The following is a 16457-nucleotide window of genomic DNA, read 5'->3' as shown; positions in this document are numbered from 1 at the left end:
ATTTGAAAACGAAAATTATTCATTTGTATACAATGTTCTCTATATGCTGAATAATATTATGAATATAAGGGCTTTTTTTATTCACCATTAAAGAGGAGTACAATTCAAATCGGAATCATTTATTCAAACCTTTAACGTATTCCAAAATTAATATTATCATAGATATTGTAGAAAAGTAGGCTCCTAGCAAAATTTTTCAAATTCTATGCTGTAGACAAATGAGTAAAAAACAAAGAGAGAACCGTCAAGGCAACGCATGCGCAATATCAAATACTTCATGTAAGATTCGACTTACGTCCTATTTTCATTGCCTAATGCCTTGCGAGATGGTGAAATAGCACTATTTTGAATATGTCGTTTACAATACCCACCGAGCTTATTTAGTGAGGAAAAATTTGAACATCGACAAGATCTTCAACAACTGTATAAGCAGGAAGCAAAGCAACATCTCGGTGAGGTAGCGCGGAGTACAACATCTTCCACCGGCCCTCCAACATCTGAATAATGGCTGAAACGGCGGAATCACAGCCGGTTGAACAACCGAATCCAAAAACGACGGTGAAAAATAAAGAAGTGATAGGTAAGAGAATTTATATTTCGTTTGGTACAAAATGTCCGCGTGGGTTTTTGTGGCGTCCATTTATTGAGCACATGGTTGATGTTGCTATAATTTGAAAGATTATTCCATATAATATTACATATTGTTCGCGTGTTAGTCAATCGTTCAAGTCATTCAGATGCATTTAAATATTTGAGAGTTAGTTCTTTCGTTGTGTGCAGTTTGTTCCGAAAAATGTTTTGGCGGCGCCATTGTTCGTCTTCATAATTATTCCTAAGCATCCAAACAAAATGGTGTACTAAGTATATTGGATTATAATGGTAAATATCTTTTGCCTATTTGTTGCGACGATGTATCCAATTTGAGATATTTACTTATCGCATTTTATGAGCTATCTCAGCAATTGTTAGATTGATAAATTTTTAGAATATCATTGTTCTCCTATTGCAAATCCTGTTATAAAATTAAATTGAAACTAATCAGAAAAACTTGCAAAAACAAAGTGTTTGTATCTGTTATCTCATTTTTTGTCAACACATGTTGGTTCATTGATTAGTATTCATATAAATGATAATTTTATTGGAAACGCTGTGTTTACTTCTGTGCATTTTTTAGGCTGTGTGTATTAATATTCATAAGTGTGGGTATATTTATAGTGATGAAGTAATCTTTTATTTATATTTAGTAAATTAGATAAGCGATATTGGGAGATATCTTTGCTATTCCTTTTATCAGAATGCAATAATATATTTGAAACTGGTCATATTTTATTAGGATAGCCTTTTTTTACTTGGCATTTCGAAAATATTTCATTGTAATAATATAACCAAACTTGTCAAACTTTTTCAAACTTCTTAACTTAAATTTTGCTTGTCCTATAATTTACTGAATTTTATAGCAACAAAAGTTACTGGAACTGTGAAATGGTTCAACGTTAAGAGTGGCTATGGATTTATCAATCGTAATGATACCAAAGAAGACGTATTTGTACATCAGGTAGGTCTTGTTTAGAAATAAGTTGATAATGATATTTGCACACCCCTTAGATCCGTTTCTGACTTTTTAAGAAGCGATTGAGTCATTGGTATGCTAGAGCACGATAACTCCAAAATTAGTTATTTTTAATAAAATGATAATGATGCATTTTATGCTAACTATTCTGGGGAACAAATTATTAATTTAACATACAGTTCAGAACCGACAAAGTTTTTATATATTCATAAAAGTGTTCCATTGAGTGTTAAGGTTCGTGAGTTTCCTCAATATTTAACTTCTGTTTCAGTCTGCTATCACTAAGAATAACCCAAGAAAAGTTGTCCGATCAGTAGGCGATGGAGAAATTGTGGAATTTAATGTAGTTGTTGGTGAGAAAGGCAATGAGGCCGCCAATGTGACAGGTCCTAATGGAGAAGCTGTCAGAGGCTCACCATACGCAGCGGACAAGCGTCGTGGATACCGTCAATGGTATTATCCCAGAGGAGGCAGAGGAGGTCCTCGTGGAGGCGGACCTGGCAGAAGGCCTCAAAAAGAAAGTCAAAGTGAGGGAGAAGCTAAAGATGGTACACTATCTGGTGGAGAAGGAGGCGGTAATGTTATTCGCAGATATAGACCTAGGAGGGGCCGTGGTGGTTACGGCGGCGGCGGTTATGGTTATCGTCCATACCGCGGTGGACCCCAGGGTGGCGGTGAAGATAATGGAGAAGGACCTAGGGGCAGAGGACCCCCAAGAAGGTTCTTTGGAAGGTAAATATTCAATTGAATAATGATCATATATGATTAGGTATTTCATCTATAACTGCAGTTAGCATCTTCAAAGGTTTCTAGGTTGTAGATTGTAACTTGGCACTAGTTTACTCTGAATAATTTCTGACAGTCATATTCCTCACACTTTTTCTCAAGTCTCTTTAACTCTTTTAATGTTCATAATGTTATAATTAAAATTGAGTCCCATCTATTTTCAAATTTGATGTTGTCATTATGATTGAAAGGAGTGGACTCTACAATTTTTTTATTAATAATCAAAGGTAACACCACGAGTTCTTCAAATATTATCGATATTTTTTTCTTTTTCACAAAAACTTATTAATTTGGCAAAAATATGAAAACAAACTGATTGATAAAATCACTCCTCCTAAAGTACTCTTGATTTTATCTATATTCGCATTGTTTGAATGTTTTTGCCTCAAATAAACAAGTTTGAGTGATGAAAATAAAAAATTATCTGATAAAATTTGAAAAAAGATGTGGTATTTGAGAAGATTATTTTTTTTTACAATTTAAATGTCATATTCTGTTGGGTGAAAGCACTGAATCGGTTTGTGTTAATTTTTCAATACTGCACTTCTAGCTGTCAATAATGATGAATTCAAAGTAAAATTTGGACGTTTCAATGTAAACAAGGTATTATCGATGAGGAAGTAGTATTATCAGTATAATCCCGGATGATTGGCTGGAATAATACATTTTTATTAGTTCAATCCACCAAAATGTTAGATTTTGACATGTGAAAAAAATAATCACAGTAATTTTTAATTCGAAATTATTTAAGATAAATAGGCACACCCCTTAGATCCATTTCTGATTTCATAGGAAATGATTGAGTCATTGGTGTGCTAAAGCACGATAACTCCAGTATTAGTTATCTAATATTATGAAATGCATTCATTTTATCTCGACTAATTCTGGGGAACAATAAAATTTCTGAAATATAATTTCTCACAATTTTCTGTTTTAATTATATCTATGGACAGTTCTCTTTTATTAAATTTTGACATTAAAATTGCGAATTTTATTGAGAGTTTCTGTTTGAACTGATCACTGCAATGATTTTGAATTAATTATATATTTTTTATTGCAAATTCCTATTACCTTGGGTTTTTGAATCTTGCAGCTAGATACTCTTTGAACATTTTTTTATTATTGACCTTTTTATTATTTTTTTTCAACATGCCTATATTCTGCATTCAAAGAAAAAATTAACTATTTGCACTTTCTTTGTATTTCGGCTTCTGTCATTCATGGTTGAGATTTCTGAAAAATTATAAACTTCTTTGTGAAGGTATTTGATCAACAATTTTTTTGTACCTAAATCAATCATTCCATTGTTTAATCCAATTCCTGTAGGAAATGATTTGAGATAATAGGCACACCCCTTAGATCCATTTCCGCTTTCATAGGAAATGATTGAGTCATTGGTGTGCTAAAGCACGATAACTCCAGTATTAGTTATCTAATATAATGAAATGCATTCATTTTATGTTATCTAATTGTGGGGAACAATAGTAATTCTGAAATATTTCTAACAATTTTCTGGAATGGTTTGATTATCTCTATTGACTGTTGAATTCTATTGAATTTTAACATTTATTTATAAAGGATGAAGAGTAGAGGCATGGCCTATAATACTCAAAAAAATTAACATATACATTTTGCACAAAAAATATATGGAAATAAAAATAATAATAAAAAAATACAAAGTGAATCAAAGTGAGAAGAAAAAAGAAAGATTATTTCTTAATTTTATTGGACGCTTTTGTTCCGAACTGATCAGTTCAAATATTCTGAATACATAAATTGTTTTTTACCGCAAATTTCGCAGCTGAAAAAAAAAGTTATTTGGCCAGAATCAGAAGAACTTTTCTAATTCTTCTTACTTGCATTGTATAACAGTGGCATTTTGCTGAAAATTGTATTTCATTTACAGCAGAAACTTCCGTGGAGGTAGACGTGGTGGAAGACGCCCTCGTTCTCAAGACAGCCAAGGAGGCGGTCAAGGTCCAGTAGAGCAACTTAGCCAAGATGGACCTCGTGGACCACCACGCCCACGCTACCGCCGTCGCGGACCACCACGTCCGCGCGGTGGCAACTCCCAATCCGAGTCTACAAATGGCAAACCAGTAAGTATCCATTCCAACTCAATATCAAGACTGGTAACATGAAAAAGTGAAAATCATCATGCGATCGATCATTCATGCGATTTCAGGGCAAAATGTGATTATACGACACTCCATTACAAAAAATTCAGAGAAAAGGTTTGGATATATTTAAAATTGAATCTGATCTAACTAAAATCTTCTGTTCGAAGTGCTACCCACAACTAAAAAGCATTATCTACATCTATTCGAGGATTGAATCATAGTTGTATTGATTGGCTTTTATGGGTCTATTCCATTTTGAATTCTTGAAACCACTGTAGTTCGCACTGCATTGAAGCGTTCTTTTTTCTGCCCCAAAGAAAATTTTCTGGTAAATTGAAATCAAGAAATGTTGGAGGTCTTAAAATAGAATCAATCATTGGCATGAAGAATACGTTGCTGCTTAACCCTAGGAATTTGTGGTTTGTTTCATGTGATCTTAGAAGTTTTCAATGTGGTATTTGATATAATAATACTTTATCGTTGATTCAAAGTTGTCATTCTATTAAATTGGTATTCTTGTTCATTTTGAATGTTGGTTGATGTTCTTTGGTTTCGTTAAATCAGTTTCTCTTTCGAATTAGTATTTTATTGTAGTGCTTTCTTTACTTTCTTTTTATTGAATTGAATTAAGCCCATTAGATTTTCACAGTTTAGTTGTCTTCTAATAGTTCGATATCATATAATTTTGAATTATTCCGTTGAATATTAGATTTATTTTTAGATTTCTTAGCTACTAAAATTATAAAATTGAAACAAGTGACCCTTTTTTTCATTTTGAGAATCAATTATTGTTTAGTAATTATTACATTGATAATACGTACATATTCCAACAGTTATGAATTCTCTAAAATCATAAAATCACTAATATTTAAGACATTAGATGATGCTTTAGTTCATACTTTCAGTTCTTTACCACCCATTCATATTCCATTTCATCTTCATTTCATCTATAAGTAGTGTGTATTCTTCTTTTTCCAGTATCTAGTTTCTAGTAACATTTTCTTATAATTTCTCCCTCCTCTTCTAGGCTCAAGAAACAACTGCACCTGCTAACGCTGAAGTAAGTAATACAATTTCTCTCAATTGATACCACTTTTATCTTCTATTTTTCAAAAACTTTTTATTCTGTTTAGACCTGCATATACACTACTCAAATTAATTCGAACATTCCTTTAAATATTTATCTGAATGAGGTAAAGAAATTAGAACTTGATAGGAACATAACTGATGTAACATTCAAACAAATGTAATATATTTTCTGAAAAAAATTGAACTATATGTTATGATATAACTGCAAATAATTATTCAGAAATACTAGACATTATTATGATATTTTGGTTACCTACTGCGGGTTTTCTCAAAACTTAATTTTAGTGAAAAAGCAAACTTTTGGACCCACCCTTAAATTTCAAACTACAATCAACATGTTGATCAGTGAATCGAAATATTGTGAACCCACCATTATTTCTTCAAAATTTTAATCTCCTGTTTTGAACAATTCCTGTAGTTCTTCTTTATTCTTACTTCATCCAGTGACTGTTTTCTTTCTTTCTTTTGTACTACTAGTTTTAGGTGGTAAATTATTTTCAAGGTTCTAAATTTTCTAAATTGGTTTTCTCCTTCTTGTAGATGTATTAGTTTTTTCAGAGGTGAAATCAAATCAAAATCCTGCTAATAAAAGTCTTGAGCCTTCTTGATCTTTTATTTTTAGTGATAAATTTGAATCTCTACATTAAATTTTTGTTGTTGTTGTATTGTGTACTTAAATTTTTGATATTTTCAGGAGAGTCAGCCTGTGCAGAACACAACCACTGAAAGCACGGCTTAAGCGTTCTCACGCTGAGTCTTCAAACAAAAATACCGTTTAATTATAACAATACTATGTTAACAACTTTAGCGCGTGAGTTTTTCTAAGCAGACAAAAGGCATTTCACTGCGACGTTTATTTTTTCATTGATATATCGTGTTCATAGGAATATTTCAGAATGTGTAGTTACTTGATAGCAATCCAAGATAAAATTTTGATCATATCTGGAAATGTTTGTCTCACGACCCTCCCAAGTGCCCATATTGTGTGAATAAACTTTTGATACTTTTTATATATTTCCCATTAGTGTTTTATAAAAGTGGAAAATAAATTAATTTGTATAAATTTATATTGGGCGAGGATGGTAGTTGGCCATGCGACAAACCTGCATTTCATTATGTTGTCATTGAAATGTCTTGAAGACCTTATGTCTGGCTGCATGATTTTGTCCTCATAACAAGAAAAATGTAAAAAAAAATAATTAAAATTCAACATTTACCGTTAACATCCAACTTGTGAATGTTGTGCCAAAAAAAGTGAAGAAACATCTAACTTGTCATTTTCCGTTTTCCTACCGAAGACGGCTGAACTACAACGTTTAAATGAAAAATTCAAAAAAATCCGTAAAGTACAAAAATGAACAGATTATTTCTCTTTGACATTTGCAATATTGGAATATATATCTTAATTTTTGGGTTCTTTATTTGTTATGTAATGCATTATTGATGCCAAAATTTTTTATTTGAAATTTTGTGGGTGCTAGTCATTAAGTGAATTGTAATTATCATATTTTGATTATATTGAATACTAGACACTGTTGTGAATGTTGAAGCAACACGTGTATCGATTCAATTTTTCAACAAATTTGACACTGAGAAATAAATGTCTGTTCTTTATATTTTCTTTTTATTCCTTTTTACCTCCATACCTTTATGGGGCTTAAGTTACTGCCATTTCATCAAAGGTTTCTGCTTATGGACCCAAGTTTAGCCCATAATTTATAGGAACCTATTTCTAAAAATAAGAAAAGCGCTAACATGAAGTCGGCAGCTTTTGAGCGCTCGCATTTATGCGCCATGTAGACCAAAGAACTGTAGTGCTGGTAGTCTCCAAGTGATGTAAGTTCACACTGAAAAATTTCTTCCTATATGAAGAAGAAATTTTTTAGTGTGAACTTGCATCACTTGGAGACCACATGCATTACAGTGCATTTGGAAGCAGTAATATTGGAAATAGTATGTAATATATGTATTAAGTTGGGAAAAATGGTTTTATTACCAATTTCTGTTTGGGTTGTACGATGAATTGAATTTTCGTTTTAAGATGAAAGGAGTTTTTATAAAAAAAAATTATTTGCATGAACAAAAAATTATTATGATTGAAAGATTTTTCAAAGAGGTTGAGCGATTGATTTTGCTTATCCTGGTCAAAAAGTTCCATATGTCATAGTTTTGAATTTTTTTCATAGTTTCGAAAAATCCGTTTGCGTATTCAGTGGATGCTATCATGGCCTAAAAAAGGAGTTGAGAGGAATTTAAATTAATGTGCATTTGTTGAAGCAAATGGGCCTATTCCCAACACTCAAATTTTTCAAGAAATTGACATTCTCTAATCTAGACCGGTCTGTTATATATAAAAAAAATAGGAAAATTTTTCCAATAAGAGTTCATTTTGATTATTATCCTTCTCCTGGGCAGCTGTCACTTTTGAATCTGCCATCTTTTGATATTTGACAAGTGAATACTACGCCATTACAAAAATACGATACACGCTTCAACAACTCATGGAAATTTTTAAAATTCACCACAAAATAATGAAAATTCTACAGTTACAGCTCGCAAAACTGAAGCACTTTAGTGTCGTCTTGAAGCACTTTCTCGGCCGGTATTAGTAAAACTGGTGGAAAAATTTGAGTTGTTAGTGCAATGAAAAGAATTGAAACCGAGTTTGTGCTTTGCAGATTTTAAAAACTAAAACAGGTCGATGTGAAGCACCTTCTAGGCAGACAGTAGTCCAACTCGAGGAAAAATTCGAAATAAATTAGTGTTTGGATTGTTCTCACATCCCATTGTGATTTCTACCGGACCTCTGTGTTGAAACATGAATATAACATAGCAAAAACATCAAACTCAATCTCTGGATACGCCACTGGTCTGAGATAATAAAACTGTAGGGAATCTAACAAATGAAATAAAAACCGCAAGATCATATTTATTTTAAAATATATATTCAACCATATAAAAAAAAACAAGAATATTTGATTTTAATTACCCATTATAAAATAATAATCTTCTGCTGTTTATCTTCTTGAATATATCCAATACTTTTCATCGGCAATAATATCTCTTCCATAGTGAATATTCTTCATTACAGCCAAAATCCGTTCAGTCTATTTTCTCTCGTTGTGTTTCTAGAGTTTTTCTTTAAGTTGTGTTTCGCGAACCTTTCAATCAATTGGTTTATAGTGTGTTCCACAAATGGGTTAAATAAATTTATTTCAGAGTATGTGCAAATATCCGTCGCCAGGAATATTGGAGCGATTCAAATATTCTTCGAGAAACACTTTCGCACCTTAATTTATAAGGATAGTCTTCGTCAAAGTTACTGCTTAAAAAAAGTACAGGTTGGTAGACAGTTATGCTGCTCGCCTCTTTTTATTTTAATAAATATTGGCATCTTCACATTTCCCGAAATTCGAGGCTTCATTGTAAAAAACTAGTTATACATTTATGATTCAAAGTATTGTCCATCGCTGGCCACTACTTTTTCTGCTAGTCGGCAAGGCCGTGTGCCATTGATCGAAACAAGCTATAGTCAGAGGGAGCAACGCCTGGAGAGGTCTGGCGGGTGGGGTAGGACTAACCATTTCAACGTTTCCAAGTATGTCTTGACCACTTTCGCAACATGGTCGAGCATTGTACATGCTGTAAAATCACTTTATCATATCACTTTTTGTATTGCTCGGCTCAAACGCATTAATTGCGTTCGATAACAATCGCCTGTGGCTGTTTCAGTCGGTTTTAACAAGTCATAATACACTACGCCGAGGAAAAAAAATAAAAACAGCATTCTCGAATGTCATAAAAAAAACCTTAGCGATCAATGACGAATAAACCTTTTAGCTGCAAAGTAGTGTATAAACTGTTCAAATATGTTCCTTGGTTCTAAAGTTATGATAATATTACATTTGTAGCTTTTGCACATCCCATAGAGTAATGAACACAGATAGAGGGAGTATACGCAATTTTTACATGTCCCCAACCCAACATGGTTAGATTACGTTGTCGGATTATGATATATTTTCAAATCCACAATTTTCCTATATCGTTATGAATGTATATTATATTTAATGAAATATATTTATTTGAAAGATTCCCGATTAAATATGCAAATTTGAATATTTGGAATCCGATATTTTTCCTAATTGTCGAATTTATAGTATGCAGAATATTTATTATTTTCTGTATCTATCTGCTGAAATCCAAGGTTTGGCAACTTTTGCTCTCCTGGTGTCACCGGTTGTTTGACGTCGTTTGTCGCGTTTGAAGTTTGTTTTCTGAATTTCTGATATATTTAGGTATTCACTTCAATATATTTTGAGTTAATATGAAACGTTGATTCACTATGGGACCTAAGAAGTGAGTTCTTTGTGGGGAAACTCGCGAACAAAATTTGTTTATTAATCTGAGGAACACCCTATAACTTAAAAACCATCGTTGACCAGAGTCTTCTGATCAGTGCACAAAGATCTACAAAAAACAATACATCTGAAATTAACCGGTAACGGAGGTAACCATTTTTAATAAATTCAGTCCTTTTAATGTCTTTTGATTTTTACTTTTGAAAACTAAATTTGAAAGACTCTTCGGGCGATTTTAGATTAAAAAACCGAAATTAAATAGCGACGGAATTTGCAGCAATTCAGCGAGAGACATAGTAAATCTCATCGCTGACTCATACAAATAATGAGTTCGTTAACACATAAACTTACACCGATTCCAAAATTTTATTGGAAGTTTAGCATTGCCTTGGCAATCCCCAATCGTGAAATTACTTTATCGCACTTCGCTCCCATTTCATAGCCACTAAAACGTCTAGAAGCGAGTTCTAAATGGTACTTGACGGACCCCAGTCCTGCCCCCGATTCCCGAATTTTCCTTATGCGCTTGCACCCGCTCGTACGCGCTTCAGCGGCTTGCTTCGACTCGGACTTTCAGTCCTCGCCGCATATCAACTCCTCACGCTCAGCAAGGCGGTCCGCTCGCATCCGCCAACTTGATAGAGTCGCGCGTTGTACGTACGCGATACGCTCTTTGTTTTTCCGGTAATTTTCGAGGAGTGACACTCGTCGCAAATTGTGCAAAGTTGCGGAAGACGGGGCTTTGTAGGAGCTATTACCACCTGGCCTTGAATTTAGCCTAGTTACATTGTTGGTTAGGAGGTATGGTGTTTTGTTTATGCTGATTGTTTGAATCGACGGTGGCGGTAATATAGTAATAATTGTATAATTCGTTTGTATGTTTGAATTTGCAATTAGGTTGGCGAGAGCGCAGTGCCGGAATTTGAGGTTTTTGGAGTTAAGCAGGTAACTGCTTAGTTGGGAATTTTTCATAATTAAACATGCTGATAACGAAGATACGAGCAAGTCTAGTTTTTGGTTTATTATTACGCCGTTCAGAGTTTCTCTAGGAAAAAAACAATAGAAGGTACATTGTTACATGGTAGAAAATTGGTTATTGTACTACATTAATCCTCCATCAATCCCCACAACACTATTTTTAGACTCTGATGGCAAAAAATTAAAAAAAAAATTCAATTTCTAGACTTTGACGTCAACATTTTGAAAAAAAAAATCAGGTTCTTGGCATCAAATCAAATTTATTCAAACATTCAGAGTGCAATTCGTTCACAATTTTTGGGTATAAAGAACGATGAATACTAAAGGCAGAATGCCTGTTTTGTATCACAGAAATTGAGAAAATAATATATTGCTACGGTAATACGGATTATAATTTTTTTTTTATCACTGAATTTTAGCGCGATAGTTTTTCAATTAAAATTTTTTAATGTTTCATTCGGATCCCGTTTTCTAATATCAACAATTTTTGTATTTTATTAATCGGCAAGAAAGGGAATAATTGAAACCATACAGCATGGAAAATATATTGTTCTTGTATTCTAAACATTCAGAAACTTGAACTGTTTCACTGTTGGAACACACAATACTTAGGTATACCAAAATACCAGATGCTTTCTAGGATACTTACCTATACTTACCTATAATTCGACTTTTGTCTATTCGTGAGAAGCCTTACAAAATAACTACATTCGATACTTTTCAAAATATCGTTTTGTATTTAAATCCTAATCAGAGAATGTGTGTTTTTTATTTATAAAGACTCTAATAGGTGCTATCAATCTGTTGATCAAAAATACGAAAAAAAAAATAATAGCTTAAAAAATTAAGCAAATTCCTACAACTCTTGGTCATATTGTTCATTGAATTTTTAGTAGCTCTCTAAATGTTAATAGCAATCTGTTCATTAAGGGTCCGAAAGCGATATTTATGGTTGGAAAAAACTAAATTAATTACCACAAACTCATATTAACTATTTAATTTTCAAATATGATATAATAGGTATGTTTTTCCTCCGAAAATAATTAACAGTGCTTATGATAATGAAAAAACTGTTAAATTAATGGTGCAGAAAATTCTAGAGAATTGTTTCGAAAAGTAATATCACAGGAAATAGTTACTGACTATTCGATAAAAGTTTGATTTTGATTTAGGTAATAATTTTTTATATTTCTTCGATTTTGAAAACTACAATGCAAAACCTACTACGAATGAATATTCGAGAGATCATTTAAAAATTTGTATAATAAATTGCTGAAGAAGTAGATATGAGAAAATACCATTTACAAAAAAGGAATCATTCGATATCTTGAGAAAATAGTTTTTTTGTATAATAATATCTTAAAAATAATACAGGCTACTAAAAACATGAATGATCGACTATTTTATTGGAATACTAAAGTTTATCTGTAGATTGTACATATGTAATTCTCAATTTTGTTGACATTTGAAAGATCAAACCATTTATAAAATTCTTTTTCCTCAAAACCAGATCCACTGCACTTTCAAATATAAAATTATTTGAACTACAGAACTTATTTGAGCCTGTTGATTTAAACTTGCCTGTGTGATTGCAACTTGCAAGATCATTTAGCATAAAGCAATAAAATATCCATATCCTCAGCTACATGATTATAAACTAACGTAAAGATTAATTGAAAAATTCCCACCTTGGACGTATATATGTACTCATAAAATAACCACAATTTCAATTAGGTACACGAATCGATAACCGATCATATAGTGTTGATAATGTAATGTACTTATGTACAAACGCTTCTGAGTTATTATCCACACGTGTTCGATTTATTGGAGTCCTTTCAATTTTGGGATTTAAGATCTTTCATACTTTTTATTCGAAGAATTTAATGTTGTCAAGATCTGAATATAAAACGAATTAAATTCATTTTTTCAGTCTTTCATGGAACACTTGGTGATTGAAAAATTAGGTACATGATATGTGAAAAATTTCTCTTCATCGAAATGCTGCATGAATATTTTGTGAATATTTCTAAATCGGTTGGGTATTTCGTTCAATTATTGAGAAAATTAAATTTTATGTGGTTATACGAGGGTTACTATTTATGTATTGAGAATACAAAAAATAAAGAAGCGATTTTTATGAAAAATATTTTAACTGCTTTTCAAATTGGTCGCCTTTAAGATCAAACACTTTCGCATGTGATTGAACTATCTTTCGAAATATTTTTTCCAGTCAGAAGATGGTAGTTCTAAAACATGCGTTTTGAAGGCCTCAACCGCATCTTCAGGCGATGAAAATCCTTGTCCACGAAGTTTATTTTTAATTTCCTGGAAGAGGGAGTAGTCATTTGGTGCCAAGTTGGGGCTGTAAGGTGGATATCCCATCAATTTGATTTTTTGTGTGTTAAAATGCATATTCGTTGCATTTGATGTGTGTGAGCTTAGATTGTCATGATGCAAGATGATTCGTCGTTTTGGGTTTGTTTCTCTCAATTTACCGAGAACTTTAGGCAAACAAATGGTTTCATACCACTCTGAATTAACGGTCTTTTGATTTCAAGAGCCACAATTGCCATAGGACCAGTTTTCGTGAAGAAAAACGCCACCATTTGCTTCTTAACGCTTCAAGAACGAACAACTTTTGTTGGCTTGGCTTCACATTGAAATATCCAAACGGCCGACTGGCGTTTTCTTTCTGGCTCGTATGCATAAATCCACAACTCGTTACCTGTGACGATGTTGAATATCGCTTTGGATGCACCACAGTTGTATTTCGAAACTATTTTACGGCACCAATCGACACTTACATTTTTTTGAGCATCATTCAACAAATATGGAAGCCAACTTGCATAGAGCTACCGAACACACAAATGTTCGTGCAAAATCTTATTTATACTAGTCATACTGATGCTTAAAGATCTCTTCATTTCCTGATATGTCACATGACGATATTCTCCAATTAGTTTTCGCACAGCTTCATTATTTTCCGGCACAACGACTGATTTTGGACGATCTTCTTTAACATCTTCCGTTTGAATTCAGTGTACCAGCGGTATACAGAGGCTTTGAATGGTGCTTCATCGCCAAAAGTTGAATTTAGTCGATAGATGCATTTTTCTTCAGTTAGACCACGTCGAAAGTCATAATTTTCATACCATCAAAATTTTTACGAGTTAAATTCATATTTTGGCAGAGATAACATTTTCAATTTACTGTAAACAACAAAAATTGTGCTCGTACGTCAAAACGTTGTGAGTACTTATCACATAAAAAATGTCAAATTTTACGATTTCGGTAGCATATTCCACTTGGCAATATCAGTGATGCCAATTCTCAATACATAAATAGTAGCCCTCATAACTACGAAACCATTAAATTTTGCCCATTAATGAACTCAAACTCAGCTGAGATAGTCGGGCCTTGAATATACCCTGAAAAGACACTAGAAATAAATGCGAATAAACAACAGCGATTCTGAACAAGGCGTAACACCTAATCCTATTCGAAAAAATAGAATCGAGATAATTAAAAAGATGTAAAAATGCAAATTCGTCCTCTTCTCCATGGAAATTTAAAAAATGTACCTATATAAACTGCAGGCGCTGTGCTCCTGCATATTTATTAAAATTACGGTTTGTTGAAACCTAATCGCATGGATGAGAATCAATGTATAGCCCGTGTAATAATAAGGGATCAATAACTCATGCGTTTTCTCTAAAAACGCCAATGTAAACGGGTTGTGACATGTTTCAGCCTGATGTGATGTATAGCTGGATGATTTCTATAACAGGAACAAAAGCAAATGACCTTCGGGCAGGAAATATTGGCCAGGCCATAATTTATCTTTTCGTTATCGGAGCGACTAAATTTCACATTTGACGCCGACGATATTAGCCTGCGTTTGAAAAATCGAAGCTATCAATGGTGAATTCGATCACTGTTCAATTTCGGTAGGATGAAGAGAAATTTTAATTTGAATCTCGCAAAGCAAGTAGTTATCTTTTCGGTATATATTTCTCTTATTTCTAAATTATGTTTAATTATTACTAGGAAAGTTTAACTTGAAGTTATTCTTACACTTCAAAAATGTCGGTAGTCGTTCTCAATCACTTTTTATGGTGGGGAGTAGGGTGTTTCATCTCGAAACTACTGATGGAATCATCAGTATGGCTACTCACTGGTTCCTGCCATATGCACCTCTCACCTCCATAGCAGAGCGTAGTGCCGAGAATAGCGTAGCTTGCGGCGCCATCTCGAGGTAGTAAAGAGTGACCACAGATCAACTTATGTTGAAACCTATTGTATTTGATTTGATTGATTGTTGCAAGCTATGGAATTGATGTTTTTCAATACTTACAATAAGTACTTGGAGTCGAAGCTTTGTAGCAGCGTACTCATAACTCAGGAAGATGAGGTTGTGTGTACATGAATTATATCAAGCTACTTGATTTTTAGCAGTTTTATTGTATATTGTCACATCAATTGAAAAATAATGAAATGAGAAGGAACCTAGCAAAAAACACTTTTATTTATTAAACTTATTGTATAAAAGAACCGAAAATATCGACTCTTTTGAAATAGAAACATAAATTAAATCACAATAAATAATACCAAAATAAACAACCATAAAAAATAAAGTTTCTTGATATTGAGAAACTTTCAGGCTTTGTTTGATTTCATAATTTTCCATACACGATCTAAGAAACATGAGGCATCTTACAAGTTTGTCGCCTAACCTATTGCGTGTTTTTGTAACTGTAAGAGCAGTTCAGAAAAATTATCTTTCAACAGGAACTGAAGATGCTGGCGTTTATAAAAAAAAAGTTTGGAAAGATATTTCTGAAACTACAAAATTCTACCAATAGAATCACGCTGGTGAATGCTTTTGTATCTCGGCGCTCGAGGAATCCCCTTATTTAGTCTAAACGAGCTCGAGATTGCAGAAATATATGCCGTGCGACGCGTGCATATCAAACTCAAGTAATATCAAGTAGCTTGATATCAAGTCAAGCAATAAACATCTGAAATCAAGACAAGTCAAGCTCAAGTATGTAATTTTTCACGAGCTTGATTTTCAAGTCAAGTAGTTGGTCAAAATGTCAAGCTACTTGGCTTGATGAATCCCTAAAATGAACCGAAGTTTGCTTGTTTCATATACCTACTTAAAACCTATCGTTTTGCATAATTTTGATATTGGAGGTTTTTTGGAAAAAACTTTTTAACTGAATAAAATTTATTTGAATGAGATTCTGAAAATCAATAGTAGAACTTGACTACTTGTTCAAAATGAGACAATTCATTGATTACTTATTCAAACACTAATATCGGGCTTATTTCTAACAACCAGGTTTTTATTTTTTATTGTTTTATTTTTGTAGAGATCTCAATGCTTATCGAAATTATTGAAAAGTCAGTACTTACCTCTGTTCTTTTAGCATTCACTTTAAAAATCTCATTAAAATAAATTTCTGCATTTCGAAGTCAACAGGTTTTTCCAAAGACACTCTAATTTATAAAAAATCTGAATATCTGAAAATTGAATGAAAAATAGTGATC

The 16457-nt window shown here is 32.8% G+C and overlaps 2 protein-coding genes and 3 non-coding genes across 6 annotated transcripts in view; all 5 read left to right on the top strand.

Annotated features, from left to right (window-relative positions):
• Positions 1-307: 307 nt before the first annotated feature.
• On the top strand, positions 308-7179 carry LOC123677359 (Y-box factor homolog). Of its 2 annotated transcripts, XM_045613830.1 has the most exons (6): positions 312-580; positions 1458-1555; positions 1842-2302; positions 4263-4455; positions 5504-5536; positions 6260-7179. In XM_045613830.1, exons 1-6 carry the CDS (start codon positions 505-507, stop codon positions 6302-6304), a joined length of 906 nt encoding a protein of 301 aa, XP_045469786.1. In that variant the 5' UTR covers positions 312-504; the 3' UTR covers positions 6305-7179. The 2 variants fall into 2 exon arrangements, with proteins under 2 accessions (XP_045469787.1, XP_045469786.1); XM_045613831.1 differs by lacking the exon at positions 5504-5536 and having other exon boundaries at positions 308-580.
• LOC123679400 lies at positions 1592-1729 on the top strand. The gene has a single exon (XR_006747410.1). It is a non-coding gene; the product is annotated as a small nucleolar RNA SNORA53 (small nucleolar RNA).
• Positions 3115-3251, top strand: LOC123679399. The gene has a single exon (XR_006747409.1). It is a non-coding gene; the product is annotated as a small nucleolar RNA SNORA53 (small nucleolar RNA).
• LOC123679398 lies at positions 3702-3838 on the top strand. Its single transcript, XR_006747408.1, has one exon. It is a non-coding gene; the product is annotated as a small nucleolar RNA SNORA53 (small nucleolar RNA).
• Positions 7180-10488: 3309 nt separating the features above from the next.
• The window catches only part of LOC123678084 (adenylate cyclase type 5), a 147602-nt gene continuing 141633 nt past the window's right edge, over positions 10489-16457 (top strand). The window contains exon 1 of the mRNA XM_045614884.1: positions 10489-10724. The gene's annotated coding sequence lies outside the window, so the exon portion shown is untranslated. The remainder of the gene's footprint in view (positions 10725-16457) is intronic.

This window comes from Harmonia axyridis, chromosome 4 (assembly GCF_914767665.1).
Source record: "Harmonia axyridis chromosome 4, icHarAxyr1.1, whole genome shotgun sequence".
NCBI classification, from domain to species: Eukaryota; Metazoa; Arthropoda; class Insecta; order Coleoptera; family Coccinellidae; genus Harmonia; species Harmonia axyridis.
This window is presented reverse-complemented; position numbering and strand designations above follow the sequence as displayed.